This window comes from Oryzias latipes, chromosome 16, assembly GCF_002234675.1.
Source record: "Oryzias latipes chromosome 16, ASM223467v1".
NCBI classification, from domain to species: Eukaryota; Metazoa; Chordata; class Actinopteri; order Beloniformes; family Adrianichthyidae; genus Oryzias; species Oryzias latipes.
The window spans coordinates 16,227,605-16,252,720 of NC_019874.2; the positions used below are offsets into that span (position 1 = coordinate 16,227,605).

At 39.6% G+C, this 25,116-nt stretch overlaps 4 protein-coding genes and 1 long non-coding RNA gene across 7 annotated transcripts; 4 read left to right on the forward strand and 1 right to left on the reverse strand.

Annotated features, from left to right (window-relative positions):
* Positions 1-814: 814 nt before the first annotated feature.
* LOC101158301 (homeobox protein Hox-A13b) lies at positions 815-4,708 on the forward strand. Its single transcript, XM_004077827.4, has 2 exons — positions 815-2,104; positions 2,206-4,708. Exons 1-2 carry the CDS (start codon positions 1,471-1,473, stop codon positions 2,439-2,441), a joined length of 870 nt encoding a protein of 289 aa, XP_004077875.1. The 5' UTR covers positions 815-1,470; the 3' UTR covers positions 2,442-4,708.
* Positions 4,709-6,163: 1,455 nt separating this feature from the next.
* Positions 6,164-14,253, forward strand: LOC101158794 (homeobox protein Hox-A11b). Of its 3 annotated transcripts, XM_023964363.1 has the most exons (4): positions 6,164-6,986; positions 7,705-9,450; positions 12,218-12,307; positions 13,628-13,738. In XM_023964363.1, the coding sequence occupies exons 1-2, from the start codon at positions 6,416-6,418 to the stop codon at positions 7,932-7,934; spliced, it is 801 nt and encodes a 266-aa protein (XP_023820131.1). In that variant the 5' UTR covers positions 6,164-6,415; the 3' UTR covers positions 7,935-9,450; positions 12,218-12,307; positions 13,628-13,738. The 3 variants fall into 3 exon arrangements, with proteins under 3 accessions (XP_023820131.1, XP_004077876.1, XP_004077877.1); XM_004077828.4 differs by lacking the exon at positions 12,218-12,307 and having other exon boundaries at positions 13,628-13,715; XM_004077829.3 differs by lacking the exons at positions 6,164-6,986; positions 7,705-9,450; positions 12,218-12,307 and adding an exon at positions 12,316-13,086 and having other exon boundaries at positions 13,628-14,253.
* A 1,238-nt stretch (positions 14,254-15,491) lies between these two features.
* Positions 15,492-16,885, forward strand: hoxa9b (protein). Its single transcript, NM_001104665.1, is given in 2 exon segments — positions 15,492-16,115; positions 16,319-16,885. Coding segments are annotated over 2 exon segments (744 nt in total). The 5' UTR covers positions 15,492-15,622; the 3' UTR covers positions 16,570-16,885.
* Positions 16,886-18,701: 1,816 nt separating this feature from the next.
* LOC105355921 lies at positions 18,702-19,975 on the reverse strand. The gene is made up of 2 exons (XR_910235.3): positions 19,677-19,975; positions 18,702-19,283 (listed from the first exon to the last, which is right to left on the reverse strand). It is a non-coding gene; the product is annotated as an uncharacterized LOC105355921 (long non-coding RNA).
* A 636-nt stretch (positions 19,976-20,611) lies between these two features.
* Positions 20,612-22,423, forward strand: LOC101159040 (homeobox protein Hox-A2b). Its single transcript, XM_004077830.3, is given in 3 exon segments — positions 20,612-20,998; positions 21,001-21,090; positions 21,538-22,423. Coding segments are annotated over 3 exon segments (1,032 nt in total). The 5' UTR covers positions 20,612-20,724; the 3' UTR covers positions 22,206-22,423.
* The last annotated feature ends 2,693 nt before the right edge of the window (positions 22,424-25,116 follow it).

Genomic DNA, 25,116 nt, shown 5'->3' on the forward strand with positions numbered 1-25,116 from the left:
ACACTCTCAAATAATTGTACTTCCTGATCGATTATTTTGTGAGATTGGTTCAAAAGCCTTATGCACCTACACTGACTCAGATCATTTCTGTGTGTTCTTTTTAAATTTTAAAATCAAGAAAAAACATATTTTCGGCCATTAATCCCAAAGCAGCGATTAAAAACAGACGTTGAGCGAATTTACTTAAAGGAAAAATGTTTTTTTGTGCTCCAGGCTTCTGTACATTCTTCAGCGCGAGCTCTGAACTTCAGCCATAAACATTTACGGCCTCAAAAAGTGGGAAAATTCTTAGCTATTAAAACGGTTATTAATTTATTTATTTTCAAATCTTCATATTTATTGGCGCACATTTCTCATCTGTGTCAATTTAAAGCTGGGATTTGATGCGCAAAAACGAGTTTTAAATATAAGATGTGTCGGTGTTTGACTATTTATTGAAATCCTGGTTTGTGTGCGTTCCCCACACCTCAGGCCTGGTACCATGTCCGCTGTGTTAACTGTAGAGAAAAAAAAATCATTTCATTTTAATGCTTGTGGTCTCCTGCACTGTAAAATCTGCGGCTTTGAGCTCCACTACAACCTCTTGATTTTTTTTTCTGAGAAAAACATGTAACTTCAGGGCATCATTGTGCTTTTCTGGAGTTGTTCTTTTTATGTCATTTATTGACTTCTGATCAGAGAAGAACAAAATCACAACTTTACGCATAAACCGACAAAAAGCAGCACATCTTGTGCTTGTAACCTCATCTAACGCTGCTTTCTTGATGCCTTTTTTTCTTTTTTTTTGGGGGGGGGGGGGGGTGACGGCAACTTTCAACTTGACCTTGGCCTCCAGCCGCGTCTCCAACCAGCCGAGGAAGAGATGTTTGGTGCTCACATCGATTTCTTCTTCTCATTTAGCTTGTTATAAAGTCAGTTGTGTAGAGCATCTTACCTGCAAACCCATAACAATTTGACTGTCTAAAAACTGGGTTTTGTAGCTAAAAGTTATGATAAAAAATGTAGAAATTATTTGGAAATAGAAATAATGTGTCAAAATGTTCCAAATAATTTCACATATGACATTCCGTTTTTAAACATTAAGATGAAAGAGTCTGCGCCCTCAATATTAGGTCTGAACGACTGATGAAAAAATATTAATTCTTTACACATTTAAATTTTTTTTCCTTCATAAAATTTCCCATTAACAAAATTTTGATTTCTTCCACAATTCTACATACTTTCACACCTAAAGGGCACAATAATGAATTCTAAGGAGTGTGCGGTGTCCTGTCTTCTCCAACATTTTGCCTCATCTGCATTATCCTCTAGACGTGTAAGGTCTTCTTTGCATATCACGTGTTTGCTCTTGTCCAATAAACTCGCGTTCCTCGTGCACCCAGGCGAGCTGCTATCGGTACTCTGCCTGAGTCCCTGTCTCCGCTCAGTTGATGGGATTTTGAAAGGGTTGGTCGTCTCAATGGGCATGCTATGACCGCCTCATTGCTCCTCCACTCGCGCTGGATTGACCCGGTGATGTTCCTCTACGACAGCGCTTTGGATGAGAGAAACAAGAACATGGAGGGGTTCACTGGAGGCAACTTTTCTGCGAATCAGTGCAGGAATCTGTTAGCGCACCCAACCTCCCTGGCTCCCAGCACCACCTACACGGCGAATGAGGTGCCAGTCTCTGGCATGGCGGAGCCTGGCAAACAATGCAGCCCCTGTTCTGCCACTCAGAGTTCATCCAATGCGTCCTTGCCATATGGATATTTTGGCAGCAGTTATTATCCGTGCAGGATGTCCCACGGCGGCGTCAAAGCGTGCGCGCAGCCCTCTGGTTTCGGGGATAAATACGTGGACTCATCCGTCTCTGGTGAGGAGTTCTCGGCTCGAGCGAAGGAATTTGCCTTCTACCAGGGTTATTCCTCGGGTCCATACCAGCCCAGCTACCTGGATGTGCCAGTGGTCCCTGCTCTGACTGCCCCCTCTGAGCCGAGACACGAGTCCCTGCTGCCCATGGAGCCCTACCAGTCGTGGGCCATCACCAACGGCTGGAATGGGCAAGTTTACTGCGCCAAGGAGCAACAGCAGTCAAATCCTTTGTGGAAATCCTCTTTACAAGGTATTTTATTGATCCTTTTTTTAATCAATAAGAAAATAAAAATATGTGTTTGATTAATTCATCTGCTTTAAATGTAATGTTGGATGCTTTTTCCCCCACAGACACTTTAAGTGGCGAAAGCGCAGTGCGCCGCGGGAGAAAGAAACGTGTGCCATACACCAAGGTGCAGCTGAAAGAACTTGAAAGAGAATATGCCTCCAATAAGTTCATCACCAAGGACAAAAGGAGGAGGATATCCGCGCAGACAAACCTCACGGAGCGACAAGTGACAATCTGGTTTCAGAATCGGCGCGTAAAGGAGAAAAAAATCGTCAATAAATTCAAGAGTTCCAGTTAGCTCTGGATACACTAACAAGAAGTGAAAGGCGGACATGGATGTACTTTCATCCAAAAACTATGGTATAATTTATTACATTATGGACAGCTTTCATGTCGCCTGAGTGGCTCTGTTTGAACTAAACATTTCCCATCTCACGTTTTAATTGGAACCAGTCGATGCGGGCTGTTGACAGAAGATCGGAAATGGCCAGGAATTTAAGGTGGTTCCACAGGCCGGGGATGCTTTGATACTAGGAGAAGACTGCTTCTCAAAGCGGGACACTCATTTCAGCTTTGGTTTTTCCCCCCTCCTTTAAATCCAATTTAAAATGTAAAGTGTATAATAATTTATTCCACACTTTCTTGGCTTAAGGCGCGCGCCATGAACCAAAAGCTACGGTCTTTTGACACAAAATGAAGACATCAGACCATGAAATGTTTAATGAATTAAACTTTTAATTCAAAGGAAAAAAGAAAATATTTATTTAGGCTGTATTTCACATCAAAATAAATACACTTCAACCGTAAAATGGGAGTTTACGCAAAGACTGAGCTTTAAAAGTTCAACTATCACAAAAAAAGCACTTACTTACTGCTCTTAGATAAATAATAATAACTCGCATGTCAACTGACTGTTAACTAATAGGAAAATAATGGAATATTTTAAAAGCATTTATTCATGTACATACTAATACTGAAGCCATCTATCCTCTGTTATGATAATATAAGCCAACGTTTTGACAATAAATGATTGAGATATGCAGTGTGTTTTTGTCAAATTTATTTATTAATTTGTTCACCTCAAATTGGTTTATTATAAGGTATAAAAATAAACGAATAAAAATAATGATGTGATACTTATATTTCATTTTATTGTTCTGTATGATGTGATAACGTGTGTGGGCCTACGGGGCCCTTACACAGGAGAACGATCTGGTCACTTTCTAAGTTCTGTCGCCATCTAGTGGTATAGCTGCGTAAGCACAGGATATGACAAAGATGAAAAAGAAAAATAATTTAGAAAGAATTTTATTTTATCGTTGTATTGCGTGTTTTAAATACATATTTTTATTACCAAATTTTTTAAAACTACTTTTACTATTGTTTTTTCTTTGTTATTGTTTACATGCCAGTATACACTGGCTGATTGATACACTGGGGGGGGGGGTGTTCTGGAATATGAAATATAGGATATAAAATTCTTAGATTGATATTAAGTGGTTTTGAAATATATGTAATACTTAAATGTTTTGGATGCTATCTTTTTGTTAAATTTGTCTAGGTTTGAAACTAAAGGGTCACTTTTTCTGAAAGAAAAAAACACTTTTTTTTTCCTTTTGAGAATAACAAATGTTAGCGTAATTATAATTTTTCCCATTGGCATTTATTAAATAAACTTGGTTTGCAATGGTCATTTTACAAACCAAATGATAAGTGTTATTTTCTTGATGTTATGGTTAGGCCTTCCTCTCAAAAAGCATTAAAAACTGAAGATTCAGATTGGAGTAACCCTTTCTCGGCATCTCAGCATCTCAGCATCAAAGCAGTCACACTGTGTGTGCGAGGGGGTTGTGTATTATCCCAAAACGAAGAAAAATAAACAAATAGTAATAAAAAAATAAATGAAAAACAATTTGCTATAACGAGCAAAACCAGCAAATTGGATCGACAACTGACTAAAATACCAAAACTAGAGGTGGGCTATACTGTTGATGATTACTGACTGAAAAACAAAGTTTAGTGATTTAGAATGCAGACTTCCATGGAGGTTAAAATTTTCTTTGAGTTCTTCATTGAACCATCTCTTTTTTTCTGTGTCATTACGCCCCCTACAGTCACACATGCTGAACAGATATTCAAACATTATTATGGAAATAAAATAAAATGCGCGCATAAAAAGGAGGGATTTTGAATAACAGTGTCTTATGATAATAAAAAAACACAAATAATAATATTAACACATTGTTTGCATTTGCAATACATATAAAATAAAAGACAGTAAAAATAAAGTTCTCATTTGTTGCAAAAACCAACACTCATTTACTCAAATATTCAGAAAAATGAATAGTATTAATATTATCTAAAATATAAGACTTGTTTATTTTTGTTTTGTTACAGTTTAAAAATCTTTTTGCCTGGCATTTCACTTACTTTCAATTAAATAAATCAACCATCGCAACAGTTTTTGTTCTTCTTTTTTTCTCATAATCACTTTAAATCCAAATAAATGTTGCTCTGCAGTGCAGGTGGTTCGGGCTCATTTGGATTTTTACCGTTTGGGCAAAACAAAAAAAAAGTCAAATGTGAGTTCAGTTCAATTTAGAACAAAGATCAAAATATCCCACAACATCAGAAATGTCCTAGTTAAATTATTAGAAAAGCTCTCTTTGCAAAAAATCTTCTGGACGACAAGAGGCCTGCGTGCTGGAAACCAGGGCACTTTCTTAATGATTGAACTCATCCTCCTCATTTTGGGGCCTGAGGGGGAGAAACATTCCGGTTTACCGCCAGCAAACAATTTCATATTTTACTTTTATGAGTTTACTCTAAAAAGTCTCCATGGAATGAAATAATATGATAATATGGTGCAAATATTTGCAAGAGGTAGTCCCTCTTTCTTTTTATAACATTACCTAAAATGTATTTGCAGGTTTGAAATAAGTTAAACACTTATTATTATTTGGGGGTTCAGGGATTTTTGTGTGGAACCTCATCAATGTGTAGTTTAATTAGGTGTTAAACGACAACACGTGTCAGTCGTTTGTGTCTGTAAACAGAAAAAGCATCAACAAAGCGTTTTTAGATTAAATGTTTAAAGTTTTTCATGCTTTCAGTTAGTCTTGCTTTTTAAAAACCCGTAAAATTATTTTTAAAATGTGAGTAAATTTGATTATGTTTCTTAATCATCGATATAAATCCCACTTTTAGCCGTGCTGTGGTGTACTGGAGGATGCGCTCCTCTTCTCGTTAACGCAGCTAAACTGGATCTGATGCATCGTTTGAGCTCAGACTTCATGTTCTTTTTATATTTCGTGACATAAATATTACTCAACAAAGGAAAACTATAAGAAGAGTCTACAGGCTTATACAAGAGATAAGAAAAAACAGTCTGGGGCCCCTTTTCCAATTTATTTATAGCTCATGAACGTCTCCTCTGCTCTATTCTGCCCAAGTAAATGTCAGCTGATTGTCTTAATGTTTGCGCTCTTTTCCCTTTTTATAAAACGGAAGGGCATGAATTAAACGCTAATTAGCTTTGTTAATATGGTCAAAGTGGAGCTTCCTGGTCCAAAGGACAACAAAGCCCTCTTGTTCATTGTCTTTTTCTTCATGAACACTTAGCCACATGTGACCTTTCACCAACTCACACCAACAAACCCACGAGTCCCATATCTGGGTCAGTGAAACGGAAAGATTTCACTGCTCCGCTGGTGTTTACGCGCGCGCTTTTCTCCAGATTCCAGATTCAAAAGCTTCTCTGACGCACATTTATAAGTCTAACCCCATTTTTATAGTGTGGTTAAAAAGCAAACTCCTGCTTTAATTGTATTTGGAATTATGTAAGGTTAAAGTTAAGGAGGAAGTTTGCAAACAAATGAAAAAACAGTGGCAGTATTTGGGTAAAATTAGATTACTTTAGTAGTTTTCCTTTTTAATTCACATCAACTTTAAATCTAATAATAGAAAGCATATAAAAATAGACAAGAAGTCCCCTTTAAGTACCACATGTGAACTTGTTTTTCCTTTTTTAAGTGTAACAAAATAGCATATAGGTCGATTCTCTAAAAGTCTCGCAGCGTCTTCACGTGGAGACGTAGGCTATCTGTCATAATGTGCCAGTGGTCACATGGCTTTGGCCCTCAGCGATGGATTCCCACGTCACCTTGTACGTCTAAGGATTTCTGCTCCAGCAGTCAGCGTCAAAGTGGCTGAAGCGCAGCGGTGCGCAGGAACAATGCGCGGATTATCCTAGGACGTTTCCGAGCGCAGAGTATGGATTTGGATGACCGGATTTCGGGCTCCAGTATGTATTTACCGAGCTGCACTTACTACGTGTCCGGAGCAGACTTCCCGGGTCTCCCTCATTACTTAAGCCAGAGCCAGTCCTCTCACCCCGTCACTTACTCGTACCAGTCTTCTGCGCTCCCTCAGATCCCGTCCGTGAGAGATGTCGCTTTCAGAGATTATGGCATTGATGCTTCGAGTAAATGGCACCACAGCAGGGGGAGTCTGTCACATTGCTACGCTGAGGACATGCACAGGGACAGCTGGGCGTGCACACGGGGAGGAGAGGTCCCGGTGAAGGGCGGCTCGGGGCACTCCAGCTCCTCCAGCGCCACTTCTGCTCTCGGCGGGGGCAGCGTTGGGCGGAACGGGGTCCTGCCTCAAGCCTTCGACCAGTTCTTCGACCCGGCCTACGGGAGCGCGGAGGGAAGCGTCCCAGAGGCGGACAGACACTCAAGAACGAGCCCCGCTCCGGCTCACGCAGGCTCGGACTCCGCGGAGAGCTGCAGCCCCAAGTCTTCCTCCGGGAACAGCGAGGAGAAACAGACCAGCAGCGGCAGTGAGTGCTATGACGCGAGGAGGAAACAAATAACGCGCTCCTCTTAAAAGCCTTTTATATGCACTTTTATAAGCACATCAGCTTTATAGAGGGCCTGCAGATTTACCCCGCAGAAAAGAAACTCCAAGATCACGTGCTTGGGGTTGAAATTGGTAGTGAAGTCTAGTGCTTGCTATCAAGTTTTTAAAGTATTTTCCCCAAAAAGATTTAACGTGAAGAGTTGAAGAATTGCACTGTGAACAAGTGTAGGACTATTTGTTAATATATATACATATATGGTGTTTGTTTGTTTTTTACTTACATGAACTCTCAGAAAAGTTTTAAATTAAGGCACTGTTTAGAATTTGTTAAACTCATTCCATATCCACAGCTAGAAGGCGTTATTCGTGACAAAGAAACCAGAAACAGCTTTAAATGTTAGGTCAAAACCACCGCCTTACTGTGTCATTTCTGTCAGTGTGTGAAATTTTCACTGATTTTCGTGCGCTTTTCGGAACTTCTTTCAATAACTCTTGAAGCCAAACGCACCATGAGTCTCAATCTTTGTTTACAAGTTTTGCTCCTGCAGGCCCAAGATGAGGCAGACATTTGAACTCTAAACAGCCATGCAGTGTGACCAAAGCCTCCGAGCAGGAACTGACTGAGGATTTGGTTTCTCAAGACGCACGGTGCCAACACCCGCGTGAACTTTGCCTTTCTACTTTTTGTTCTCCTCCAGGTGTTCCGAGGACTCGCAAGAAGAGGTGTCCGTACTCCAAGTATCAGATCAGGGAGCTGGAGAGGGAGTTCTTCTTCAGTGTCTACATCAACAAGGAAAAGCGCATGCAGCTATCCAGGATGCTCAATCTGACAGACCGCCAGGTCAAAATTTGGTTCCAAAATAGGAGGATGAAGGAGAAGAAACTGAACAGAGATCGTATACAATACTACACAAACCCTCTGCTATAAAAACTGGACACAGACTGCTGCTGCACCCCCACTACCCCAACCCCCATACAGACAGACTAAACATCTGTGTCATAAAGTGGACCATATTTTTTGTCTTTTGAAAATATTTTTCTTCTCGTCTCTATTATTATTATTATTATTATTATTATTATTATTATTATTATTGTGATTTTTGTTTAAGTGATTACACTTAAAAATACATCAAATTTGGATTCTTTTAACCTGAATACAAACACTTCTTATTAATTTTTTTTTAAATAATTAAACTTTATCTTCTACTGTTCTCCAACCGCGCAGGTTCTGTTTTGCATTTCTAAATCTTCGCACTGAACCTCAATTCACACACGCTTGCACTTCCTTTACTGACCAGGAAATCCTGAAATTTAGCATCTTTACGCGCTTTTCTTCTTTTTGGTTTTATTGGTTAATGCAGTTACATATAACTCAAAATGGCTTGGTGAGAATAGCATTTATCCTCGAACACTGTCTGCGCATTAAAATTTTAAATTGAAGATTATATGTTACAAAAACGCATTTTAAGGAGGACAAAACATCACCCAAATGAATCAAAAGATTGGGCTCAAATAAAATAGAAAGAAAAACTCAAAAATGTATATAGTAACGTGTGTCGTATTTCATGATGCATGGATTCCGTATTTTTGAGCTTTTTGGCCCCCTTTGTGTGGAAATCAGACCTGCAGCAGTTAATATTTGATATCCATGACAAAAGGCCCCCTTCATTTGTTGGGGGCAGAAAGTGGCAAGGCTGATTTTGATCTGAAATGTTGGTTTATAAACCAGAAAGGATCTCTTTCTTGATTCGCATGAAAAATCCAAACACTTGCATTTGTGCGTATAAGAAAAGTAATCATACATTAAAATTTTGGATTGTTGAAGTAAAATTATTTAATTTAGTCAAAATGGAGTTTGAATTATGACTTCTCTTATTTGAGTATTTCTTAAAGCGAAAGTACTTTTGTTAATGGCACTATATAACTTTCTCACCACCCGTATAACCTCAAACGCTTTATGTTTCCTAGAGGCTTTACACTGACCACCAGACCCCCGAAAACAGCCTGAATGGCCTGTCATAAGATAATAAGGGTCCTGGTGTCTTCCTTACACGGAGCATCCTGCCAGGCTCCCAGGAATTCCACTTTGATTGCTGCACATCCTCCCAGTTGCTTCAGTGACTTGGCCATAAAAGGCGGATTCGTCTGGAGCATTTGCAGTGCGGTGCAATAAAGCGTCTGAGACCAAGGTTATTAACTGTGACTCGGGGGGGGGGGGATGAAAACAACGGCTGGGAGCAGTGAAACGCGCGGACACGGACTTCTCCGTGCTCACTTGTTTCTGCGTCCTGCAGAAGTGGGAAGATCTGGGTTGTGTTGCCATGCTGGGCCGCAGTGTTCGTCCACTGGATGGCGCTCCTTAGATCAATGTCATTGCCGTGAATTGTGATATAAAAGAAGTTTGATGCGAGAATCAAACTTTCAGGAAAGAGGATTTCTTTAAGGTAGGAAGAAACAGAGATGTCATCTGTGAATTGTGTTTGCGTTACCCTAAAGAGTGCTGAAATGCATCCGATGGCCAGAAGCCCTTCTTAAAGAAAAACATGTTTGATTTGGGAAGACCCTCAGAAAAAATATTAACTAGAGCACATATGGAGTTTCGGGGGGGGACATGACTTAAAAGAATTATTCGTTTAGTTTTCAAAAAAAATGTGTGTGCAAAATAAATCCAAGGTATAGGTCGATTTACCCTGGGGGGGGTTATAATTTATATTTATTTCATCTCTGTCTGTTTTCTTGAATTGGATGTTATGTGAGCTATAAAAAGAGGGGGAAGAAACAACGAAAACAAGAAGTGTTTTACATTTTTCACATTTTCACACTCTTAAACAAATACTCAATAATTTCGTCTTAACATGAGGATATATGTTGAATTTATTTTCTAAGGTTTCATTAAAAAAAATAATCCAGTGAAAACGTCACAGTTTGTGTGAAATTTAAGGCTTGTATGATAGAAGGACAGAGGGGCTCTGCACTCAAACAGATCCTCTGCGCGCATGGCGACTGCGCATAATCTGTGGCTCTGATTTCCAGACTTTATGGGTCCAGACTTTGAGGGATATAAACGTGACTGATCTTGGATTTCAGTTTGAACCCTCTCAGGGGTCTTTTTGGTTGCCCTAAATCTAGTTCTGAGGCATCAACCTCAGCCATGGATTGTTTTGAGTGTGAATTAAAGGCAGAAACAATATTTCCTGAAGTCTTTAAAGGGAGCTTAGCATTATTGTCTATGAAAACGACAATAATGTTTGTTATTACTTTAAGGTTTAGACATCCATTTAAGTAACAGAAGGGGTGGCTACAGATTTTTATTTTCTAAAATAAATTGTTGGATAGCGTTTTATTTATTTATTTGTTTACGGATAACATAATTGTTGATTTGTTTTGAATTAAAAACTCAGCAAAAATGACAAAACATTAATGGTAACAATGGTACAAAACGGTTAATTCTCCCACAGGAGGGCCATAAAAAAAATAATCCTAATTTTGTATACTCCAAACGAAAAAAAACATCTTATCTTTTTTTGTAATACAGAAAAAGCTGTTTCATATTATTTCCAATAAAATGTGGATAAAGTAAATATTAATTATTAAATGCAGCTAATTTTCTTAGTTTTTTTTTTCTGACCTTTTAAATAAAGCCTTTGTATGGAACACAATAATGATCGCTATATAAGATTAATAAATGCATACATTAATTTACAACTGATAATGAAAAAGGAACAGTGAAAAAGTGAATCTTGAACGGAATTTTGATAAATTCATTGATGATAATTTGTTCTTATTTTAGTGGGAAATTATTTTAGCTTCTAAAAATAATTTTCTAGCCCCTCTTACAGAACATTTTTGTACCTGCAGAGGCTGCTTATGTGACAGTCCTGACAAATGCACGATGAATGCGTTCAGCTATTCAGTAACTCTTCTGCAACAAGTATTTCGAGATTTCAAGGTTTCTTCGGAGTGACGAATTTTTTATGACGCACTCTGTCGTTTGATGTCAATGTTGTCACTGTGGAAGGTATGGGTTGTTGTTGTTTTTTGTCCACTGGGAGTGAAAGCAGCAACACTGAGTGAGAGTTGCTGAAGCCAATTTTACAGAGAAGAGACAAGTTTCGAATCATCACTGTGATTCTGAAGTGTGGTGAAGTCTATTTGTGAGAATGCAGTTAAAAAGTTAACATTTTGGAAAGAATCATGGGCAGATGTTTTACTAGTTTAGTGGAAACGGAACAGTTTTGGTACGAATTTATGGATCCAACCAAAAACACTTGGCTTACTTAAAGAAACAAAGACAAACAAGTGGATGTAAAGAGAACAGTAATTTTTGCTTGTGCCACAAAAGAAATGGTTTGCGACATTTTTTACGAGGAGATCACTGGGGGTTTAATTTTCACTGTGGTTAATTCTGATTATGGGGTCCTGTGACAATAAAAAAAATATCAAACATGAGCTTGATCTCAAGAGGATATATAAGTCAACATCATGGTCAGTATTGGGTATGACACTCACAGAGCTTTGGCCTCTATTTTCTGTAAAGTAAAAACAAAACTATACATATATAGGCATCAGGAAACTGAGAAGATATTGTTCGACAGAACAAGTTAAGAAGAAAATAAAAGAAAACTAACAAGATATTAAATAATTGGTTGATTCTAGAAAATAAAAACCAAATGATTTATTGTTTTTAGTATTATATTTTAAGCTTGAAGTCATGATCCAAACGGCTTTCCATACTTTTGTTTAAAATAAAAACATATTTCATGGCATTGTGAATGCCACCTTTGCACCCACAACATGTGCGCCATGCTCAGTCAAGCTCCACACTAACTTTACATGACTTACAAGTTGAAGCAGGGTTCACACAGTTATGGGACAAATGATGAAGAAGAAGGAGCTCAGTAAGCAAAGGCTATAAAGATCAGCTGGGCAACACAGGAAAGCTTAAAACTCTTCCCACACCCCTCCAAGCAAGAAAAAAGTGAACTCGGTGGATATTCCCTGCATCCTCTGGTTTTACAGAGCTGTAAAACTGACTGGTAAAGAAGTGTATTGAGTAAAAAAATTTCAGCTATGGCATTTGTCAAGCATGCTTTTGCGGTGACATCCACTGCTCCGGGCTGACAGGCTCCTAGTTTGAACATCTTGGGATGTTTTTTTCTTTTCTTTTCTAAAACTCCTCTTTCTCATCGAGCTTTTCTCTTTGCTGTGAAGCAAAATGTGTGACACTGTGGAGCTGGCTGTTCGGACGGGGAGGAGTCAGTCTCCTGCTGTTTTAATTGGCTGCAGACTTCAGTGAGAAGCGTGAGTATCAGTAATTATCCGGCAATGTTTTGCTCAAGAAATGTCAGCCAGATAGGGAAATTTTCATCCGCAGGCAAATTATAGCAGGACGATGTCATGTTCCAGCAACCAGGCAGGAAATTCTTTTTTCGTGGACTCTTTAATCAATTTGAGAGGCGACAGCGGTTCGTGTTACCAAAGTAACAGCCTCTACTTGCCGGACTACTCTTACGGACTTCCCGGAGGCTCTTGTTTCCCGGTCATCGATAAGCGTAACGAGCCGACGAGCCAGAGCATGGTCCCGTGTTCTCCTCCTTACGCGCAGGGGGTGGAACCGTGGCTGGAAACGCCGAGAGCCTGCCGGGTGGAGCAGCCCAGCGCGCAGCATTTATGTTCATTCTCTCAGAACATAAAAGAAGAGAGCGCGTGCTGCCTCAACGAGTCGGAAAAATGTCCAAAAGGAGCGACTTTGGACGACATTTCTTATTCCGGCGGATCATGCCATGTCGGCGGCAGCACCGTGCCAGTTCCCGGCTACTTCCGTTTGTCTCAGACATACATGTCATCGAGGCTCTACCACGAAAACATGAACCACTTCACGGTGCAGCGACCTGCCCCCATTGACTGCCAACAGCCGCAGGCTGTGTGCGCGGAACCAGAGCGCAGGGAAAGCCACGAGGAGGCGCCGGCGTCGTGCGCCCCAGCCAGGGAGGAGGACAGCCGCCTCTCCTCGGAAAGGTCATCCTCCCCAGAACCTACCGAGACGTGTAACGCAGAGAGTCCAGACAAGCAAGAAAAAGGTGACGAGCCTTGCAGCCAAAATCACCAGCCTTGAAGGACCAATCCGTCTGGGTGGCAAAAATGGCCTACTGTAAAACAAACAACAAGGGAGCATATACTCCTAGTTAAAAAATACCCATAATTTAAGCAATCAGAGCTCAAAATCAGTGTGTGTTTTGTCAATTAGTGTCTCTTTAAAAAGAAGCCACACATAACTAGGCAAAGCGAGTGTTGTTAATTTGACCTTTTGGACATTTCATTTGTTTCAACCCTCATCAAAGGCTCCAGGCCTCGCTTTAATTTCTTTGGACTTTACTTGAGGCTATTGTGAAATGATCAAATGAGTGTAAATAAGACTGCATTAAAGAAAAAAATAAAAAATAAATAGCTGTCAGACAAAGATTTAAACATTTGGGGGGGACTTGTCATTTGCTGGAAAATGTGTCTAATTTGGAAACGACCTAGATTTCTAACAAAATAATAAGAAAAATATGGTGTTCATATGTGCTATGAAGATGTGCGCATTGTCCTCCTTCAATAACCTGGTCTGTGTCCTTCCAGGAGGTGGAAGAACTGAAGTCGCTGCCAACTGGCTCACAGCAAAGAGCGGCAGAAAGAAGCGCTGCCCTTACACCAAGCACCAGACTCTGGAGCTGGAGAAGGAGTTTCTCTTCAACATGTACTTGACAAGGGAGCGCCGTTTGGAGATCAGCCGCAGCGTGCACCTCACTGACAGGCAAGTCAAAATCTGGTTCCAAAACAGGAGGATGAAGCTGAAAAAAATGAGCCGGGAGAACAGGATCCGAGAGCTCTCCAACGACTTTAGTTTCTCGTGAGACTCATGCGCACGGGAGAACAGGTTTTCCGTTCGCAGCCATGTGCAGAACCCCCACCCATGTGAGAAGATATGGAACGTTTCCTGCTAACTTATTGATTGTTCTCATTCTGACTTTTTGTTTTCGTGTCTGATGTTTATTTACCCTCTCACCAACGCGATCTATTTCAAAAGACGCAGTGACTGTCTGAGAGCTCCTGTGTATCTTCAGTCTGAGTGAATCTGTAGAAATTGCATGCTGGATGCCTTACGGGGATACCTGTGCTTAAATGTGGTGCTTCATGTAAGAAGTCATGGTGAATTTTTGCACATTTTGCTGGTCAAATGAATAAAAACCACCCCTATAAAACCACAAACGTCTCATGTGGCTCACAAAGACGCACGCTGGCGGCGCTTCAATCTCAGACCTGGCGCGGCTCCAGACGGAAATACCTTTGTACTTTGTGTGCAGTAAATATTACTGCAGCTGTTTTTTGGTTTTCTACCTCTTGATAAGTTGAGTGAAATGAAACTTAGTCTCTGTTCTATGCAGTTAACGTATTATTCTAAACATTGGGTGAAAGCTTGTGGATTTTTCCATTTTATTTGTTAGTTTTGTATAAATTTGTGCTTTTATGATGGGAGTGACCGCTCTTACACTTTTTTAAATTTCAATTTATAAATTTAGCCACTTATGTATTTATTTATGTATTTTTGTTTTCTTTGTCTGGTTTCTGTTTGTTTTTTTTAAATGTATTTTTCTGGTCAAATTGAAGCAATTTTTTAGTTTTGTGCAATTACGCATTTCTGCAACAGAGCCTATAACAGTGTAAAATATTAGATTAAAGTTAGAATAGGAGGAGATGACAGACAAGGCCTCGGTTATGATCATTGCAGTGCGCCATGTAGTTGCCTCGAAAATTCCAAGTTAGTCTGTCCGCGGCAGAAAAGAAACAAAAGGGGATGCAAGGGCTTAACTTTATTGGGTATATTTAGCTTAGACAGCTCTAGGTTGTAACCTTAAGAAAAACTCCCCAATTGCCCGTGATAAAAGGCGAGCGTTATAAAGCAGCCAAACAACTCCACCGCTCTTTCCGCTTCAGATTGCAGACACGCCAAAGCTGAGCGCATCTTTGAAAGTGTCCCCTAGGTGTTACAAAATAAACTGACCATTTAATCACATGTTAACGCCTTTTGATTAAAGGTTGTTTCAGCTTTTAAAAAACACAACTTTTCCCCCAAGACAGATTTTTTTTTAATGATCAAGCTTTTGTTTACTGCAAATCATTTTTCTAGTTTGGACGCGTTTTCGCATTAGAAATCACTGATAATTTTGCAATTGCACGACTTAACGTATTACCGTTACTCTGTTGGCCTAAAATAAAATAAAAGCACCTGCCAGAAATCATGTTTATTGCTTATAAAAGAAGATATTTGCCAATAAAAGCGCAGGGATTTGCTATTAAAATATGGTGAGGAAAATGGTGGCCATTTAGCTGAGCAGCAAAGGCTGATTTATTATTTATTGTTCAGTCCCACGGTCACGTGTTTGGGGCGCCCTATCCAGCATTGGACAAGGTTCAGCTTTCTGGGCGCATGAGCATGTAGGGTGCACAAAAAGCGACACCTTACCATGCAATGAATCCGTTTTTGCGCAAAAGTGCAAAGCTGTAAAACGCATTTTTGGACGTTTGCATTTGCAATTATTTTATACTCAAATATTATTTTGACCTTTTTTTGCAATGTCGACGATGGGGAGAAGCTATTATGTAGATGCACGGATTCTTCCTGAGCAGGAAGACATGGCACCGATGTTCTCCTCAGCTTCAGGGGTGGAGCAAACGGCGGTCACTGAATATGGCGGACAGGAGTCGTGTCTTTTGCAAGCAAAATCCTCTATTTTTGGCGGATCTTGGAGCGCCATTTCAGCCCACCCTGGAAGCGCAATCACTCCGACCTATTATGCAAGTGGTGACAGTGATGGCATGTTTACGCGTTCGTGGGCTCTGGATCCAGTCTCTGCGTCTCTGTGTTTGACGGGATTACCCTCGACAGCCGTGCATTATGAGATCAAACCTGAGCCCGTTGCAGGCAGTGCAGAATGCATGACTTTGGAGACGCACACTCCTCTTCTGGTTGACATTGAAAACGGAGCGTCTTTTGTGGATATCGAGTCCTCCACCTCCTCTAAAGTTCCAGAAGAAAACCAGACAGAAGGAGAAAACAAGAAGACAAGTAAGAAATGTTGCTGTAAAAAATATAATGCCTTGTTTAATAATTAAAAAAATCATTTTTTTCCAAATAAATTTGATTTTCCTAAGGATTTTTAAACAAAATTGTTTTTTGCAGGATCCCTTACTAAGAAAATCTATACTAGGAAATGTTTTGCTGGTGTTTTGTAGTCTCATGTCTTGGTGCATAAACTGTCTCGTTCTCAGGCCATTTCCCAGATAACCCGTCGTCCAGTTGGCTGCAAGCGAAGCCCACCAGGAAAAAACGATGTCCATACACAAAGCATCAAATCCTGGAACTGGAAAAGGAGTTTCTGTTCAACATGTACCTCCCGCGTGACCGCAGATATGAAGTAGCCAGACTTCTGAATTTGACTGAGAGGCAGGTGAAGATATGGTTCCAAAACCGCAGAATGAAGATGAAGAAGGAAAACAAGGACCGTCGGAGAGACAGTTAGCGCTCATAGCCGGGTGGGTGGGTGGTGTTGGTTGGGATGGGGGGTACAGCTTGTTCCTTGTGTTGTTATTGTTGTGCTTTAAATAAATGCTGGAGGATTTATTCCCTTTGTTTAATGTTTGTGAGATCACGACTTTAACTGTACTTGTTGCACATGATTAAATCTGTTTGCATGTAATGTTCTCCTTGAATGTTCTGTGGCTACCTATGTTTTCATGGTTTACGTTAATATTTTAGCAGAATTTAGAGTTTTCTAACTAAATTGATGTGTTCTGTGTAAAACACGTCTACATACCTCATACCTCGCCAGCTCTCTGAAACCTTTACGCACGTTCCGCAGTGAGAGTTTTCCATAATTTGGAGAGAGAAACATAAGTAAAAGATTCCAACATGTTTAAAAAAATGTGTGTTTCCCATCATTTAAATGATGCCAATGGTTTATAATTCTAAATCTTTATTTTTATTTCAATTTTAGTATGGTGAAGTAAAATAATTGAGATAATGCAAAGTAAATCATTTGATGCATTTCATTTTGTTTGAGCTGACTGCTGCCAACGATTTGTTTTATTTAGCTTGCTGTAATAAATATTTTAATACAAAATATGTAAGCAATTTATGACGACAGTTGTTATTGACAGAGTGATGAAAATGTCTGTCTGAAATTAATGAGATTTTGTTCATACAATTCCTGACCCGTCTGAAACAGACAGATTTGTCAAGTTGTTTCCAATAAATTAAGATAGTTTGTGAGGATTTTTTTTAAAAATACGTTTTAGTTGGGTTAGGTTTAAAATGTAGTGATGTATTGAAGATAAACTCAGAACAAATAAGAAAGAAACATCAGATTTTACATACATTTTTGGTCATTTTGATTTAGTTTCTGTTTTTGCATCACAGACTGTTCATCATGACCAAAACTGTTTAGAACGTGTAAAAGATGGCACAGCTTTGTGGAGGCTGCAGGGGCAGCATTTCTGATTGGGCTGCGTGAACAGACAGATGCGTGATGCAGCAACAGCGAAGAAGCGCACGCATGCGCACGCGAGCACGTATAAGGGTGCAGGACACAGCAGGGGTCAACAATAGGTCTGCCTCTAAAGATTTAATTACTTTACGAACGTCTAACAACAATCAGACAGCAGAAACATCCATTTATTTTATTTGCAGCAGATTTCCACTAAATGTTTCAGGAATTCATTAAATGAACTTTGACCTAGAAATATTATATTTATTTAGAAACAAACAAATAAAATGGCTTAACAAAACACTGAGAACTACATAAGCTAAAGATAAAGTTTAATTCTTAATAAGACAGAGAAGCAGTTTTTTAAATGAAGTTGCTGTTGCACCTGACGGCCAGCAGGAGGAGCCAGCGGCTTACATGATGGTGGGTGGTGCGTCAAAACACCAAAACCACTCCCACAAACACCTTTGGTTGTAGTTTGCTTGTCATGTGATTTTTAACTAAATTTATAAATTTAAAAAGAGCTATAAATAAAATTTATTGAAATCGTCAAAGAGGCCAAACTAACGGAGGTAAATCCACGGTAAAAGGTTATCTTTTAATAACAAAAAATAATTCGATTTATTTATTCCTTTTTTCTAAAATAGCTATTGTAATTTGTAAAAAAGTAAAACGAAAAAACTACTCTCTTATTTGTGACTTAATTTGGGATCTTCTCTGCACCATAGATATACAAGGAAAATCTTAAAGGAAACAGAGAACTGAAAGTTGTTTCGAGACCCTTTATGACCCCAATGCATCACAGTGCGTGACATTAGAAGTGAGGGGGAACTCCCCCCCCCCTCCCTCAACACACACACACACCTTCATGCTGGAGAAGTTCATGGAAGGAAAGTCGAAAGTCATTTTGTCTGTACACGGCCAAAGCGAACAACTACACTGTTCTTTTGGAAGTCGCGCTCTCAAATCCAGTTTTCTTTCAACTGGCATTACATGAAACACTAGATGTCTTTAGGCTATCGTAAATTCAGTCTGGTAATATTTGCTGCCTGATTTTGCACTCCATTTGCTATTGAAAAATTTTTTGTTCACTAAACAAAAAATAAAACGTTACAATAGTTAAATAATCAAAAATGTTTGTTCAAATAAAGAATGAACGTTAGACTTCCTTGTGGTGTAATTACATTGTTTTATTTCAAAAAGACATAATGGCATACTAGCAGTTTTATTGAAAGAAAAGATGCGTAAAAAAGTACAGAAAATGTTCATTGTTCCAGAATTTTCAATTATATCCAGAAAACCTCACAAACGTGAAGACATACACATATTTTGGGATCCCTGACTTTTATTTTAGATTTTTAGTCACCAGATTTGTGCATCCCACATAGAAAAACAATAACATAACAAACAAAAAATACAGAAAGCATCAAATAAATACAAACGTGTGATACTTTATAATGGTTAAAAATATTCAAAAATTAAAAAAAATGGATCTAGCACAGATTGGCACATTTTAGTGACATGTAATAGAAACGAATGGTGCATTTTTCCCTTTAATGTTTAAAAAAACTTACAAACACACCAAATAAATGGTATGCTGATGCATTGCAACTTAAATAAACATCCTTATATTTTTGAGAAACACTTGGCCTGGCCTCGCATTTTGGCCCACTTGTCTCCCAGACGTCTCCCTTCGTTTGGGAACAGACGAAGAACGCGCCCGACCCCGTCCTCCTGTCAGCATTCACATCCTAAGGAAGACCATAAGGCCGTGAGGAGCAGAAGATCAGCATTCGAGAGCAGCAAAAGTCTCAGTTTACAAAAAATATTTCAGAAAAAGGCTTTCCTTCTATAATACATAATTTACATTTTTAATATAATTAAAAAAAACTGGAATCAGAATTTTGGAGAACATTTAAAACAGACTTGTCATTGTAGAAACAACAAAATCTCACAATTAATTTTGAATTTATTTGCAGATGTAGAACGCAAAAGACTAGTCTCAGAATGCATCCTTTCAATTTATAAATAAGCAAATATTTTTTTTCTTCAAACATAAACCTAAGCTATTTTGAAAGAAACAATACTTCGGTGTGAAATAAAAGACAGCGAAATATTAAATAGATGTGCCAACACCCACTCACCCCAGCAAATAATTGATCCCACGGAAAATCTGTTTGTTCTTTTGTGCACCAACAAAGTCCAGCTCCTTCATTCCATTCACTCCTGTTTGCACCAGGATAAAATCTCCTCTCAAGCTTTGAATCTAAATGATAAATGTTTGTGTTAAAGGCGTTAAAGGCTGAGAGAAATCCTGAGGTTTTCTTCGCTCCGCACCGAGGGCATCCTCTTCCTGCACATATGATCTAAGCAAGTGTATGTGGTTTAAATGTTCTCTAAGGGCAAAGAGCTGTCAGAGCTCTTGGCTGGAAAGATTGATCACACAGAATACCAGGAATCTTTTGTTCAGAGCCCGGGCAATAAACAGCTCTCAGATCCCCTCCTTTTCCTGCAGCTTTTTGCAGGAACGGCGAATGATTTTACGCACGGTGGCCCGCAGGTATCTCGTGGAGGAAAGCAGATTACATGCAGAGGGAGATATAGAGTGTAAATTGATGTAAATGCAGTTAAGATTATTAACTCTACGAGAATAAGAGACGGATGGACTTCTTTTATAATCTAAGGCTTTATATGGGCACAAAACGTGTAATGAAGTGGACCTGAGTGTTTCTGTTGGAGGAGGTGTGGACAGGTGTGATCTCTCCTTTCCTTAGCAAACAGTCAGGATAAACATGAGCGCTGCTGTGGCTGCATTAGGTCACAATGGAATAAAAAAAAAATCAATCCACGTGTTCTGCGTCAAGAGCGCCAGCTCCTTGGATGCATAAGAGGAAAATATGAAACTAAAGCAAATCATGTTTTGATGCCCCCGACTCCTGTTTCAAAAATAACTAACATCTGCCCCAGACAGAGGCAAGAACACCTCCCCCTTCCCCAGATCTTCTCCATCAATCAGGACATTCATTGGGCAGATATCATGTGACGAGCAGCAGGGTCTAATTCCAACCATGCCCCCGTGAAAGCAAAAGTATATGGCTTATATGTCTTTACACAACTGTAGCCGGTGACATAGTTTGCACATAATCTAAAATTGGTTTTAGGAGCTTCTAACTAGTGGTTCTCCAGGAGGAGATGGATTACGAATTTGGCCGAGAAAGTGGTTTTATCAACAGCCAGCCGTCGCTCGCTGAGTGCCTGACATCTTTGACCAATCCCGCTGGTGATGCTTTTCAAAGTTCGTCAATCAAGAGTTCGCCGCGCTCGTTGCCGACACTGCAGACGGTCTCCGGCTTGGACACGAGTGTCCCCCCGCGCCAAGACCGCTCTACGCCGGCTCTGAGAGGCTGCAGCCCGCTGCAGACTGCGTCTATACTCGCAGAGTACCCGTGGATGAATGAGAAGAAAAGCACCAGAGGGGCCGGGCTGCTGCTGCTCCTGCTTCCCCTGTTGATGCTGCGCCGACGACTGACTCCCCGCCACACTACTTTCCCCCCCAAGGCAAGACATGATTAATAACCTCCATGCAAAGAGCTGCGGGATGTTGGAGAATTGCTCTCCACAAAGAGCCGCATCTGTGCTACGAGGGCGTTCCAACAGGCTGCTGCAGGATGTTTGATTTAAGCTTGCTTAATCTCATCAAGTAACGCGCCGGCGTGTGATGCAGTGTTAGAGTGTTAGTATTTGACAGTAATAGAGAGTGATAGATTTTCTTACACAGGCCAACAGCTGGCACGTTCATTAATCTTCCCCTCCGTTCTGTCCTGTCCGCGCGCACACCCATCATATCCAGGCTGGGGCCCGTAAATCTCTCCAGTCTTTGCGCTTGTTTGTCACAAGTTTCAACCCATGCAATTTGTTTTGGCACTCATCCATCTATTTTGTGTTTTTTTCATCACCCTTTTAAGATTGTAAAAAAATCCCCAAAGCCTTTTTTTATGTGTTCAGGTTCTCCGGAGGAGCCAGAGAGCACTGACGACGGCGCGTCCAAGAGACTGAGGACAGCGTACACCAACAACCAACTTCTCGAGCTGGAGAAGGAATTTCATTTCAACAAGTATCTTTGCAGACCCAGGCGAGTGGAGATTGCGGCGCTTTTGGATTTATCAGAGAAGCAGGTGAAGGTGTGGTTCCAGAACAGGCGAATGAAGCACAAAAGGCAGAGTCACTGCAAGGAGAACTGGGACGGTGAGAGGAAATACGCGTGCGTAAAGGACGCGCCGGGGATCGACTTCCAGCAGGCTGCGGACAGCAGCATGGCGGCCCAGAGGGAGAGGTGTTCCGACCAACACACACCGACTTCACCCCACAACAACAACGCAAATAGAAGGGGGAACCAAGCTGCCTCCCTGATGAGCAGCAATGAGAAACATCTGAAACATTTTCCAAACCCAACACCCACTGCTCCCGCCTGCGCATCAACAATGGGCCCAGACAATGATGACTCCTCCAGCCTGGACGGGTCCTTGCAGACATTCCAACCTATCTCCTCGTCTTCCTCTTTCTCACCGAGTTTGTCGGAGTCAGCCCAGAGTCCCCTTCATTTGCCCTCCGAGAGTTTCAACTTTTTCACGGAAACATTCACAGCAATGGACCAGCAAAACCTGATTTACTGAAAGACACTTCTCAGTTTGCTGTTGCGTTTTTGCGTGCTCGGTTTTTAGAGTTATGTTTGCAGAAAAATAATCACATTTCACGAGGTAAGTTTAAGTTAAATAAGCTTTCACTGAAGCATCATTGGTTCTTGTAGGTCTTAAAACGTCCTCACATTTGTATTTTTTTTAGAAAACAAAGCAAAATAATTCTATTGAAATAAAGCTTTACGACAAGTGAATAAGCTGGTTTCATTTGTGTTTATCATGCTAAAGAGCTTTTGCTAAATTCTGAACAATGACTCGGCTTTGGACTTAATTCCTAAATCTTCCATATCTCCAGGATAAATATAGAGTCCAAAATGTCATTAATAAAACAATTAAGGATCCATTTAACCCTCACAAGTATTCTCAATATCTTGACTTTTCCTTTCTGTTATAAAGACGTATTGTAATGAAGAGCAAACAAAGACACTTTTGTCTGATTGACAACCAAAATCACAATGTTGGGTTGACTTTCCTTATATTTTACCATGGAATTTCAACAACAGCAACAACAAAAAACCAAAACATTTAGATAATAAATGTCCTTTTGGGTTCGAAACATAAAATTAAACAATAGTTTTTATTTGAAATTCACTGTCATGTATGGTGGATGTATGCAATAGGATTTAAAAATGTAAGGAATATAATACAGAATTTCCCTTAAAACTCATTCTTTTATCCTGTAAGAATATCAACAACTCAATACAGCATAGTCCAATAATGATAACAGCTAAATGACCAAAATCCTAATGTTAAAACTATGAAATGATTCCAAGGCTGCCTTCCTTAAACACACATTTCTTTCAGAAAAAGGGACATTTTATTCTGTCTGTTTTTGCATCAACAGCATCTAAGAAAACATCACAAACTTAAACCTATAGACATTACAAAGTACATTTTCACCTTTGTTTGTTTTAAAGTTAGAAGGAAGGTAAGTTTAATGGATATAAATATAGAGGCTCAGTACCCCTCAAGAATGGCTTGTGCCCTTCACTATTTTAAAAACTCCCATACTGAGGAAGTAAAGACAAAAACACTGGAAGGGAAGCAAATTCATAACTTTAGGAAGTTTATTTCCTGTTTGTCTACAGTAATGCGAGTGTTCTCTGTCTGCACGAAGATCCAGTCAATTTGCATTTTAAAAAAAAAATTCCAGAGCTGTCTGCTCTGGCCCCACGCAGAAATCCGGACTTCAGTTGGCTTTTACATTATGCCTTTGCCTACAAAACTAAAACGATAAACGGTGCTTGTTCACAATTTCTCTGCCTTTAATTGTGCATGTTCAGAAGAATCTATAATACTGCATTGGTACTATGGAGCTTGATGGAATATTTCCAAAATATTTTTTATACCAATTTAGCATGATAAAATGATGGATATTCAGCAGATATCACCTTTGAAATGTATTTGTATTAAATATGGTCCTGATTATGAATTTCCTGAATTTTTATTCTGGTGTACCCTCTTTTTAATTTTTTAACCAACTGATTGAATCAACTTTTAGTTTAACTGTTTTTTTTTTGTTACTACTAAGGATTTTTTTTTAATTGAACCAGCTCTTCATGACTTGTTGCTTGGTCCCCGCCTGGGATGCTGCATTTGGCTGGCTATGCAGCTATTCTCAGAGAGCGAGGTTCCAATTATTATTAGCGTTTCCAACAATAAACATTTTGTTTTCGTGCTCTGCCTATTTCCTATTTCTCATCGTCTTCACCCATCAGTTGGGGGTGGGAGGTGTGAAAGGGGTGGGGGGTTGTGTGGGGATGGGGCTCTTTTAATTTTCGTGGTTGTTATTTTGATTTTATGTTCTTCTTTTTATATTATTTATTTTCTTTTGTGTTAATGTAAATCACTTTGTATTGTGCTTTCATAGGAAAAGTGCCATATAAATTAAGTTTGATTTGATTTGACTTAGAACTGACACAAAATAGGTAGTTTTGCTTTCAATAATTTAATCAGAGTTACAAAATATAGCATATAAATAAAAAATAATAATCCAGTTTATTCCATATGAATCATCAAACAACGTCTCCAGACTGAAATGGTCTGCAGGCTCAGTACTGCTCATTATTGCATGTCCTGCAGGAACTCTTTTCTGCCTGCAAACTAAAGTAGCTCCCCAGAAACATGAGAAACAGCAAAAAGTCACTGTGATTACTGCAGCAGGATGGTGGCACAATGCTTAAGCAATAAAACCAACTGTGAATGAGGTGATGAATTACTCCTTCAACAGAAAGCGGTTCAAAGTGATGCTAATTGTACATTAGCCTAATTGAAAACAAAGCTAGAGCAGTAGAAGCCTTGTAGAAGAAGCAGGAACTTGTTGGAATCACTCAATACTCTATATATTAGGAACACGCTGTCAGAAATAAAAAAGTGTTTACAAGATTAACAGATCAGTAACTTTGCTTTAGGCTGCTGGGCATTTGTTTTGTCCACAGTTTTCCACACAGATGATTGTTCCCATGCATTAATTAGACATTTCTGTGTGCAGTTAAGTGGATTGAAACCCTGCAATGATTTGAGAGAGGGGAAGAAACCAATCAAATTCAGTTTTATGACAGGCAGATATATGAAGCTTTATGTGGAAGCAGATCTCCCTTTCAATGTGCTGAGAGGGGTCAGAGGTCAAGCTGGCTCTCCTCTTTTCTTAAAACACCAGGACCAGGTCATGGGAGGTTGGGGTTGAAATAACCGCATGGATCATAAAAGAGTGACTCTGCAAAGACACTACTTCCAGTAAAATGACTGAGCAGAATATCAGTCAAGGAGAACACGAGAGAGATCTTGTTCTTTAAAGTCCCACTCCGATCATCTTTTGTGAAAGCGTTCCAATAGTCTTTTAATTGTGGTTATCCCATTTTAAGTCAAAATCGAAAAACTTGTGTTG

Bases quoted from the DNA above. Each gene is read 5' to 3' on its own strand.
- LOC101158794 (XM_004077829.3), top strand. From the start codon at position 12,399: ATGTCATGTTCCAGCAACCAGGCAGGAAATTCTTTTTTCGTGGACTCT. The intron at 13,087-13,627 runs GTGACGAGCCTT...GTGTCCTTCCAG, and splicing joins TCCAGACAAGCAAGAAAAAG to GAGGTGGAAGAACTGAAGTC.
- LOC101158301 (XM_004077827.4), top strand. From the start codon at position 1,471: ATGACCGCCTCATTGCTCCTCCACTCGCGCTGGATTGACCCGGTGATG. The intron at 2,105-2,205 runs GTATTTTATTGA...TTTCCCCCACAG, and splicing joins GTGGAAATCCTCTTTACAAG to ACACTTTAAGTGGCGAAAGC.